General features: G+C 39.1%; 1 protein-coding gene across 4 annotated transcripts in view; it reads left to right on the plus strand.

Moving 5' to 3' along the window:
• AKAP7 (A-kinase anchoring protein 7) overlaps positions 1-12,114 on the plus strand; it is a 140,629-nt gene that overhangs the window by 12,593 nt on the left and 115,922 nt on the right. For all 4 annotated transcript variants that reach the window (XR_009558816.1, XM_060283733.1, XM_030853446.2 and 1 more), the window contains exons 3-4: positions 2,961-3,100; positions 11,021-11,157. Coding sequence is in view for 3 of the 4 variants with exons in the window: in XM_060283733.1 (XP_060139716.1) it covers positions 2,961-3,100; positions 11,021-11,157 (277 nt within the window). In the remaining variant the exon portion in view is untranslated. The remainder of the gene's footprint in view (positions 1-2,960; positions 3,101-11,020; positions 11,158-12,114) is intronic.

Consider the following 12,114-nt stretch of genomic DNA (forward strand, 5'->3'; position numbering starts at 1 on the left):
GGCTTAGTAGTTGTGGCGCACAGGCATAGTTGCTCCACGGCATGTGGGATCTTCCCAGACCAGGGCTTGAACCCATGTCCCCTGCATTGGCAGGCGGATTCTTAACCACTGCACCACCAGGGAAGTCCCTGTATTGTAATTTTTAAAAAGTTGGTTTGATTTAGGAACCAAAGCCTATGCATTATATTTGATACATCTCTTCAGTCTCTTTTCTAGGAGATCTCTAGATCTCCTCCTCCTTTTGTTTTCATTTGTGTGTGTGTGTGTGTGTGTGTGTGTGTGTGCATGCACGCGTGCACGTTTATCATTGAAGAAATCAAGTTGTGTAGAAGTTTACTGTTATGGTCATTTGATGTTCAAATTGTCCCATCTTTGGCCTGTGGGGGAACTTTCAAACTGGCTCTGGAGACCTTCTGACATGATCCCAGGAGTCTTTGAATTTCTAGCCTTCTCTTGTACATTTTATCCCCCAAACCTAGAATTAGCTATTTCTCCATGGATTGGCCAGATTTTTAAGTTCTCAGATAAAGAAATGAAGTAAATTGATGGAAAGATGCTTGTTGGAAGACTAGTCTTTGGGTCAGTGCCCTTTCACTATCTAGTGCTGCCTCTGCTGCATTGCTGGTTGTCTTCCCAGCAGCCATTTCCACTCCCCCTTTTCCTTTTGTAGATTACTTTTATGCAAAGGCATAGGCTGATAACTGTCAGATACCCCTGCAGTGGAAGCACAGAGTCTTAACCACTGGACCACCAGGGAAAGTCCCTAAGTCAATGTTTAAATGTTCCTATGAGGTACCTATTATTATTATCCTCACGTTAGAGAGGAGGAAACTTAGGTCAGGAGAACTTATGTGACTTATCTAAGGTCACACAGCTAGTGTGTGGAGCCAGGATTCCAGCCCAGATTATGTTAAAAATGGTTTCCTTTTCCAGAGTGCCAGTTTACTAACAGCAGATGGAGGTGGGCTAGGAATGTATTTTAGAAGTGGATTTAAAATATGTGGTACTTCATTAGCATATTTTGTGGCTTTTGTTTAAAATTAGTACATTTAATTCATGTTACTACAATCAATGGTAGGACTATTTCTTATATATCTGAAATTACAAGCAGCTCAGTGTATTGATTTGATTTTCCATATGAAAAAAGCTGCATGGGAAATAAAACCCAGTGGCATCTTATGAGGCAATTCAGATAATGCTCGTAATACAGAGAATGCTACGAACTTTTTAAAAGTTCTGACAAGCTCACAGGTACAAAAGAAGCTAATAATTTATATTTGAAATATGTGTTCTCTGTGAAGATATATCATTTTAACCATGTTAATCATTATGCATATTGTTGAGAAATGTAGTAGAGAAATGGTTGCACAAACAGACTGGGTAATTTTGCCTTAACTCATTATGATACAGTCAGACTTATTACCCAGATCACCTTGCTCTTAATTTACCCCTGTCTTAAGTCTTTTTCTAGGGCTCACAGATATGTTAATCCTAGAAAGAAAGCATGTCTATTCCCACAGACTCTTAATTTTTAAATTTTAAACGTTTTCTACTATTTTTCTTAGAAGTTAGCATTAAAGTATTATTTGCAGCATTCATTTAAAAATTGTTTACTATTAATATTTCAAAGAACAACAGAATAAGGACATTTCCTTCCGCTCTTTGGTTTTGTGTGCAGTAGTAACTACTCATCTAGAACTGCGAGAGGGAAGCAGTTTGCTCCAGTAGAAAGTACACTAGAAGGAGACCTTTAAAAGGTCTAGACACCAGGCTTGACTCTGTGACATTGAGCTGCTTTAAAAAGGTTTTCTTCTCTTCTCTTCTCTTTCATCGTATGTAAAATAAGGAGTTTAGTTAGATGCACATGGGCCTTGTGCTCTTGGTCACTATGGTCTGTTAGAGTTGATCCCAAAGAGGAAACCAACTTCATAGGACTGAATGTAAGGCAAGGTGCTTCCTCCCTCATCTCCCTCTTTCCAAAATCATACCTCAGAATATACAATTATATTTGAATTTTTCAAAGTCTCTCTGATGTACTGTATTTTGAACAGTAAGCTACTGTTCAAGAAGGCACACCTGAAAAATAAATTAATGGTAGTTTTGCACAAGTAGGGAAGCCCCTCATAGAATTTGTAAAAGAGACAATGGCATTTCACGCTGATTTGGAAATTACTTCTGGGGGTATAGCTTCATAATAAGAGTTGTTGGGTGTTGGAAATGTCTTTTGAAGATGACCTTAAAAAGCATGCTAAGTGTTTCTCAAGTTATCTATGGTCAAGGACCATTTTTTTTTCTTTAATTTCTTACTTGTTGCTGACTGATACTTTTGTAAAATATAATAAAACATGAATTATTAGCAAAAAGGTGTTAAAGAAAAAGATCTATAAAATAGAAGCCAAACTTTGACAGACAAAATTACTTTGCCTAATTGCTCTGAAAGTTTATAAAGCATTCTCTCAGTTTCTGGAACAAATGGTTTGTAGTGTGACACTGGCCCTGAACCAAACTTTGAATGGCACTGCTGCAAGTGCTTTTGTTGTAGAAGTTACAAATATACATATACAGGATGGATGAAAAAGTGATTTTTCCTAGCATCATGAAAATTGTGGCAAGGGGAAGAGAATGGTGGTTAGTTATGCTTTAGATCAGAGGTTAGTGAACCCATGGCCCATGGGCCACATCTATCTGCTTTGTAAATAAATTTTTATTAGAAAACAGTTGTACCCATTCATCTGTGTTTTGTCTATAGCAGACTTGGGTAGTTTTGACTAAGACCGTATGATCTGCAAAGCCTAAAATATTTATTATGAGGTCTTTGGCAGAAGAGTTTGCCAATTCCTATTTTAGATTTGAAAATGACAGTTAAGAATGATTGCTACTTGTATAGTGCTTGTTTTTTTTCTGATTATATTATCTTTGTTTAAATGCATTAGACATGTTGTTTGACTTTTTTTCTCTAGTCACTGATGTACCTCAGATAAATTTGGAGAGAAGTAAAGAAAAGGAATGGAACAATAAAGATAAAATAAAGAAGAGGAAAAAAAAGCAAAAAGATGGTCAACCCAACTATTTCCTATCCATTCCGATCACCAACAAAGAGGTGCTATTTTTTTAAAAAATTATTTTTACTAAGTTTATTCTAAATTATATTTAAGGTACACTAAATGCTCATAAGCCCATTTGCTCTCAGCTTTTAAGAGTCTTTGGTGGCATTTTTAGCTGGGCCACACAGGGAATATAGAATATGTATAAACAGTAATTTTAAAAAACACTATTTAGGGCTTCCCTGGAGGCGCAGTGGTTGAGAGTCCACCTGCCGATGCAGGGGACACGGGTTCGTGCCCCGGTCCGGGAAGATGCCACGGAGCAGCTGGGCCCGTGAGCCATGGCCGCTGAGCCTGCGCGTCCGGAGCCTGTGCTCCGCAATGGGAGAGGCCACAACAGTGAGAGGCCCGCGTACCGCAAACAAAAACAAACAAATACTATTTAAACAATCATATTTAAACAATAATTTTGCAAAAGCCACTTGAAAAAGTGTTGCCGGGTAGCATGTCAAGCTCCTTTCTAAGTGTTTGTTCATCATAGTGGAGGAATCTTTCAGAAGCAGAGAGCTGGTAAAAAAAGATTCTGAAATCTCTGTGGGAAAAGTAAACTGGGATTTCCTGCTGCTTAGTCCAGTTCATGGTAATGATTATTGCAACGTAGTTTCTTTAAAAATTACTCATTGTTGTACCAACTTAATAGTGCATGACAAACTCGGTAGAAATCTATTAAAAGTCTGAAAAATTAATGTGGCATCGGTAATAGGAAATGGGACCAGCCAACTGGCCCACACTAAGAAACCCTTATATGTGACTGAGAGAGAAAACTGCAGTATCTAAGACCTCTAGAGCAGTGAGTTAGGAATTAAAAATGCCTTAGGAAAGAACACCTTATTCGGATGACTGACTGTTTTTATATCTTGGCCCAATTTCATATATCTTAAGAGCTAGATCTGAATTTCTGTTTGATTGTGGGCTCTGATCTCTTAACTGGGCATGTTTTCAGGTTGCTTTTCCCTTTATTTAACTAAAATGTTTCTACACAATGCTAGTGAATTTTTAAAGATCAAAGCAAATGAAATTGAAATCAAAGAAATAAATATCAAAGAAAAAAATAAATTCTTTTAGGACACTCTAGGAAGTATCTAGTCTGTGAGATACAGTTTAGTTGGGGAGAGAAACACATAAAAAGAGAAATGGTATTACCTAGCAATACAGGATTTTAGAATTTGATACAGTAAAGAATCAGACTTTGGTTTTACTGGTACGTAGTGGCGGGTTAACAGTAAAATAGCCCTTAAAAGTGTTTAGCTGATGCAAAGTTTAATGCAATCAGAAATTATGTATTAAAATACTTGTGAGTTATTTGGACAGGTTTTCTCTGAGATTTAGGATCACGTGTACCTATGGGAATGAGAAGAGAGCAGGAAGCCACAGGTGGTGCTATTTAAGCAAGCAGTCAGACGGAGGCCAGGTCCTGAGGAAACTGCCTGTGAAACAGGCCATGTGATGTCCCCAAGGGCACATGATTTCTGATTGGAAGAGACGCCAGGTTCCTTCTTTTGATTTCTTGCTTAGAGATTGTTTCACTCCAGCGTCTGTGAGTGTAGAAGTTGGGTGAGCCCTTCTCTAAGTTGCTTTGCTGAGGTCCTTCCTTTCCTCTTGCTCCCTGCCTGCCTCTGTTCTTGGCCCTGCTGGTCAGAGCAGCAGCTCTGCAACTCCTCTGAGCCTGCCCCAGCCGCTTCCAGCCCTGTGCCGGCTTCCCGCCTCCTCCATTGAAGACTGGTGGGGTGATGTGCTGGGATAGGGCTGGCAGGGAAGGGGACCAAGGGGAAAGAGGGTGGAGAGATTCTTTTCTTCTGCTACTTATTTCAGGATTCAGGCTGCAAAGATGAGAGGAGGGGATGAGAGAACTGTTTGCAACCCTTAGTTCTCACCCCGCAAGCTGCTTTGTTTCACCCTGTAACCTTTGTTTCTGCTTCTCAACTTCTTGGAGGTTCTGTAGAAAGTGAGGAGAGTACAGGCTTTGGAACCTGACAGACCTTGTTCGGATACCAGCTGGATTACAAACTGCACTGTGGATGTAGGTCAGGTTACTTAATTGCTGTAGTTTCGGTGTCTTCAGTTGTTAAAGGGAGGTGATAATGATTATTTTCTAAATCCAAATCTGGACACATCCCCTACATGCTTATCACTTCAGTATTTTCCCATTGTTGTTAGGATGAAGACAGAGGCTTTACCATATTCTAGAAGGTTCTACATGGCTTGGCCTTTTCCACCTCAGCCCTCGTTCCTTCTGCTTGAGCCCCTCTGGCCTTGTTTGAACTTGCCAGTTTCCCTCTGCCCTCTGGAAAGCCTTCTCTGGCTGGGAGTTTACTTTCCTCTCCTTTTGATTTTGTTAATGCCAAAATCTCAGCTCAAACCTCTCCCACCCGTGACCACCCTGACTAGGGCAACCCCTTCCCCCACCAAAAAAAACCAAAAAAACCCCAACAAAACACAACACTTTCATGGCTTTCCTTTTGTCATTTGCCATCCTTGAAATTTGACACTTGTTAATCTTCCTCACAAAGTTTTTCAGGTCGTTCCCAGTACCTAGAACGGAGTTTGGCAAGAGTAGGTGCACACACACAAAATATTGTCATTTCGGGGTGGAAGGTGTGTTTCTGGCATACCAAATTCCAACCAGAACGTTTATAAATAATAAGTACAGTGTTACAAATGCTGGTTTTATAATATAGGTTCAATGGCACTTTGTTTTCCAGGGGGTAGGGTGACTTGTAATAGTGGGGCACACAAGCTTCAAGTAACCTGGAAACCAAAGAATTTAATATTTCCCTCTCAAGAGACTTATTTGTGGGTAACAGAAAGCTTAATGCAAATATGAGGAGGAGGGCTAGGAATAGGACAAGATTAGGAGATACTTTTTTTTTTTTTGCGGTATGCGGGCCTCTCACTGCTGTGGCCTCTCCCGTTGCGGAGCACAGGCTTCGGACGCGCAGGCTCAGCAGCCATGGCTCACGGGCCCAGCCGCTCCGCTGCATGTGGGATCTTCGCCGACCGGGGCACAAACCCGTGTCTCCTGCATCGGCAGGTGGACTCTCAACCACTGCGCCACCAGGGAAGCCCAGGAGATACTTTTCATATCTTTCGTATGAGCACCTTTTTTGTTTGTTTGTTTGAAAGTATCGAATGTTAATTTTCTGTTGAAACTACTTATGGGCTTTTGTGGGAAGGCCTGGGAAAAGGAGCAGCATTTATAACATTATTTCAATGGGAGACTGTATTCCAAGTTCCAATTAAGTGACCTGCAAACAAGCTTTTGGAAGCCAGCACATTGACAATGAGCTGCTCTACTTTTGGCCTCTTACTTGTTGGCACCTAGTTTTAAAGAAAAAAGTATTCAGACTTATAAGGGTCTTTGATTTTTAAACACGTTATTAGACATTTGGAATGCTTTAGTTTTGGAAAATCATGATTTTCATATTTTTAAGAAATAGAATTGGAAAATGAATTAGAATGACTGCATAAAAATATCCTAATTGCATGCATGTGAAAGTATGTTTCTCCACTACCTGCAATTACACATTAGTTTAAAAATAAAAAGATGAGAAATTTAATGGCATTATAATAAATCCTAAATATTTCTTAACTGGCTAGAATTGCTTAATTATTAGTTCTGGGTGGATTTGCCCATATGTTGGTTTTGTATGCTTTCTTACGAGAGGTAATAATTTAAGGTAAGTCAACACCGAAAAATGCAAGGGAACAATCAGAAGCTGATTGAAATTAGGAGTGTATTAATTTTTTTGGTAAGATAATTGTTTTATACTAATTGAAAAATATGATGCTCTTTAGGGGTTTTAAAAGGCATTTGCTACATTTAATTCTGTATTTCATCATTTTGTAATGTGAAAATTATTGGTCTTACGAAAAGATGAAAAATGATTTGTGCATTCTGTTCCTTTCTGGGAAATGTAGTTGTGAAAATACTTGATATCATCATGTATGTTAAAATACAGAAAATTCTCCTATTTTAGGATGTTTTTAAAATTTTTACTTATTGCTGTATCATTAAATTTTCAAGTTTTTTCCTTTGTGTAAACAATCAAGAAAAATGACTATATTCAGTTTTGAAGAAAAGTTAGGTAGCAAATTGTTGGGATAATTCTGTTAAATCTTAATGAGGCAGCAAATTTAGGAATAATTTATGTTAACAGCTTAGAAAAAATCCAAAAATAATGTCAAAAGATGAGGTCAAGGACATTCTCCTTCTGTGTGCTAGACTATAACTGCTCTCCCTCACGAACTAACTTGAAGGGTTTTTCTTTGAGCTCATGTATGGTTTGAATCAACTAGAAAGCTTAAAAGATAGAAAAATGAAATTTCTTCTTGTGTCATTTTTAGGCATGTGAAACATGGCTTAGTGGTGAGGTTTAGCAGATTCGTGTCTGTTTTTATTCTCTAAATACAAAGAAACTACTCAATGAATGAAATATTTAAGATTTTAATAAGCTTTTATTTTTTAAAGTTTCTTTTAATATTCTAGTTAAATATGGCTCTACAATATTAGGTATAAAAAATGTGCATTGTGCAATACTGCCAGTGGCTGGGGATTATGATGACAGATACGCTTTAAAGGCTTTGTAGAATTTTAAACAGGGACTGTAAAAATTAGTTTCCTTTGGCCTTTAATGACATTGGTACTTTAAAAAAAAATTACTTTTGACTGCGTTGGGTCTTTGTTGCTGTGCAGGGGCTTTTCTCTAGTTGCGGTGAGCGAGGGCTACTCTTCATTGTGGTGTGCGGGCTTCTCATTGGGTGGCTTCTCTTGTTGCAGAGCATGGGCTCTAGGCGCGCGGGCTTCAGTAGTTGTGGCAGTTGGGCTCAGTAGTTGTGGCAGACGGGCTTAGTTGTTCCACGGCATGTAGGATCGTCCCGGACCAGGGCTTGAACCCATGTCCTCTGCAGTGGCAGGCAGATGCTTAACCACTGTGCCACCAGGGAAGCCCGACACTGGTACCTTTTAAAATGGCATACAGAGAAGACTCTGAAGTAGTTTCGTTTTTTCTTTTTATCTTTTAAGAATATAATTAGTAATAAAATGCATTAAAATTTTTTTAAAGATGATATCAAGGAATATGTAAATTGATCTGGAGCATCAAAGCATAGTTAGAAATACATTACTTGATTAGATTATCTTTAGAATTTTCATAGATTAAGGTTATTTTTGCATTATAAGTACTGTATGACTTCAGAGCAATAGTCTTCAAAGTGTTTTACAAATTTTAATTTGCTGTTTTACAAGCTACTGGATAATTCAAAGATATGAATGGTCTAAAACTTTTTCACTAAATAGTAGGACATTGCACTAAAATGCGGAATATACAAATGGATGGAAATTTTTGAGCATTGTCCTGAATTTACATATAATTAGTATTTGAGCTTAGAATGAAGACTCAGTTTTTATGAAAATGCAGATACTCTACCACTAAGTGCAAGTGGCAAACCCCAGGTGTGACAATGAAAATGTCTTCAGGCATTGACAAATGTCCCCTGGGGTAGAGAACCACTGATTTTAATAATAGTGGCAGTGTTGCAGACCTTATATTAGGCAAATGGTGCAGAGCTTGCAAAGTGCTTTCCTGTAGCTTGTCTGCGTGACCTTTAACACATCCCTGTAAGTTTGGCAGTGCTTTACAATTGAAGAAACCAAGACTCACTGAGACTAGGTGACCTCTATGGGGTTCCACCTGCGGCAGACCTGGGGTAAAAATCCAGGATTTCTGATACAAGTCCAGTACCTTTAATTTGCATCACTCTGTATTAAAAAGTTATCATCCTAAACCACTTTTTCACGATCAGTTAAGCCAGAATTACTATTTGTACCAGCTAAGATTTGAAGATGTAGTTATACTGTTTTGAGGTCTGATATTCTTGATCTCGCGTGATTTACTCGGCACTGGCTAGGCCCTTCCGACGTGAACCTGGACCGTCTTGAGCTGCTTCATCATTCCTGAAAGCTGATCTCAGCACTTCATTGCACCTGGAAAAATCTCTCAAAAATTCATGTGTAAAATCCTCGCAGAGTGGTGTAGACTTATACTAAAGGCTTTTATGAGAGGGCCTGTGTGCTCTATTACACAGGATCCAGTAAACTTCCTCAGAATCTCCTTTAAATGCCCTTTTTTGCCTTGATGTTTCATGTCTTGAGTCACTACCCACATGTCTGCCCCTCTCCTTGTCTCCTCTTGAAAACACATTACCTGTACCTCTTCCTGCACGGCTCTCTGGCCGCTTCTCCTCACTCCTGGATCTTTTCCTCCAGGTACTTCCCTCATCTTTTCTCATGTATTGTAATTTATCCTTTTCTCAAATTCCTTTGCTATTTTGGGTATATGATCTTGAAAAGATTTTTTTAATCTTCTGTGTTTCAATTTATTTTAATGGAGACAGTACCAACATCTTACCTCACAGGATCGGCGGGAGGCTTCCGTGAACTAATATATGTAAAATGCTCACTCTAGTGCCTAGAGCCTAGTGACCACACAAGAAAGGGTAGTTACTGTTGTGGTCTCAGTGTTGTGTTTATTTTTATTATCAGGCACTGTGGCGAGATGGAGGGGTGGAAGAAATAGATGTTGCCCTCGGGGAGTTTACAATTTAGTTTTATCAATATAGAGGTAGAGGAAACGCTGACTCCGTAAGATCTTTGTGTACTATTGCTTTAGGAGAATTTTAATTATCAGGCTGTCAGTATTCTTTTGTTGGGTGTCGTGGAAGTGACATCTTCCCTTGGGAAGTCTTGTGTTAGGTGTTACTGCATAACTTCCTACCAGGAAAACACTGTTTCTCATTTTACTGTCCTCCAGGTTGCAAGGAATAGAGAAACGCTGAGGTTATTTTGGGTGATGTGGATTTATTGTAAAGATACGTGAGAAGTCAGATCCCAGGATAGTATCTCATGATTGCCCAATTGCATTCTGCAGATAATGGGAACATTGTTCAGGATGAAACAGCTTCTTTAGTATCAGAACAGCCTGCTGTGCTCATGACTCAGTTGTTTCTTATCTCTGCTGTCTCCTTAGGGCTCTGCTTCTGTTGCCAGCCCCCTCTCTCTTCCTTTTCTCTCTAATTCTGCTGCCTCTGGGCTTCTACGTGGGCCCTTTTCTCTGGGGATTGCTTGGTTTGCTAGTCCATATTCAAACTATTTTCCAGTGCGCTCACATTTAAAAGTTGACTAGAGTTGTCTCCAACTGGAAATGGAGGAGGGAAAAGCCACCATTCCTCTTCTTTGTTCTCATTAGGTTGAGAGGGGAAGGCTGATGAGGGACCAGGGATTTTGCTTAGGTGCGGACTGTACAGTTTTTCTAACATACGCATTTACACTTGTTTGCAGCTCTCTCTCCATGGTGATGCCCCTCCTCACATGTCTGGGGAAATGACAGTTGTCATTCCTGTTGAAATTATTGCTGTCCTAAAAAATCTTAAAGGCCATGAAGAATGGGTTCTCAGACACATTCACTTGGGGACAAATAAATATTACTGCCAACAGAACTGGAATGTTGTCTGCCAGTTTGACCTTTCTGTGGCAAGAATAAAACTTTTATTTTTAGGAAAGATCATAATTATAGTGAGTCATACTGTATATTCCAAGGATACATTTCTGAAAAGATACATGGCCATTAAGAATTTTTCCACGCAACCAGTGGCGCAGTCTGTAAAAGAAGGGTGTTGGGCTTGATGCTTTTAAAATGGACAAGCATTGTGTGATTTTTTTTTTTAACTTAAACGTCCTATTAAACTCTCCAAGTCATTTCTCCAGGATATTTGAGAATAGTTAGACAATTAAGCATTGTTTGGCTGAAGGATCTTGACATCATTCTCATTTCATATGTTGCTTATTTTTCTTCTCGATTTCAGTGTTACCATAAGGAAATTTTGCTTACCTAATCTCTGTTTTGTCTGTGTGTGATTAGATTACAAAAGAAATTAAGATCCTGCAAAATGCAATAATACAACAAGATCAGCGACTGGCCAAAGCAATGAACAGAGATGGTTCCTTTCATATTACCCTGCTAGTGATGCAGTTATTAAATGAAGATGAAATAAACATGTGAGTAATACATCTTTCTGGAATATTGTTTTCCAAGTTATTACTGTAATGTGAGTAATCATAGCAGAACCAAAAGAGGCATTGAAATTCTAAAGAAGTATTCTTTTTTTTTAAGAAGTATTCTTTTATAATTTGTTCCAGTTAATAAGCCAATGTACAGAATTAGCCATATAAATATTCTTCCTGATCTACACTTTTTTGGGGGGCTGTGCTGCTGCGTGGTGTGCAAGATCCTAGTTCCCTGACCAGGGATCGAACCTGTGCCCCCTGCATGGAAGAGCAGAGCCCTAACCACTGGACCACCAGGGAATTCCCCTTAATCTATACTTTTAAACTGTTATTGTTATCAGATGCATTGGTTATGCAGTTATTTTATCTGTGTTAACTATGTAAGCACTCTGGAGTCTGACCATTTAGGTTAGGATTCCAGGTAAAGATTCTGGAACCGTGGCCCAACCATGTCTTAACAGCTGCCCAATTTTGGGCAAATCATTTACTTTTTAAATAAATGGAGAAAATAATAGTACTAATACATGTAAGAACTCTTAGTATAGGGCCTGGCACATAGCAGGCACTTGATATTATTAGCTATTAGAGCTGTCATTTACTAGAGTAATGGACAATTTCAGTTTTACTGCCTTCATTCCTAGAGTACCTGTACACCCTGAACCTGCAAACCCAGAGCTGTACCATAAAAGTTGAGTATTAGTCATTGATTACTGCTTTCCAGCCCGGAGTGGAGAAACCTTGCTCTTCCTCAAATTCTCTGGGATACTCTGTCGGTATGAGCACCCCTTGCCCTGTTTAGCCCTCTGGATTAAGCTTAAGCATAAGCTCTTTGGAAAGCCAAAACCAGAATTACAGGTTACAGGTTACTTCTGTTTTCTCCCCTGACATAGTCTCCTGAGGGAATGAAGAGCAAGGCTTGGATTGGGAAGGGGGCGACGAAAAGGAAAA

The sequence above is a fragment of the Globicephala melas genome, chromosome 14 (assembly GCF_963455315.2).
Source record: "Globicephala melas chromosome 14, mGloMel1.2, whole genome shotgun sequence".
Taxonomy (NCBI): domain Eukaryota; kingdom Metazoa; phylum Chordata; class Mammalia; order Artiodactyla; family Delphinidae; genus Globicephala; species Globicephala melas.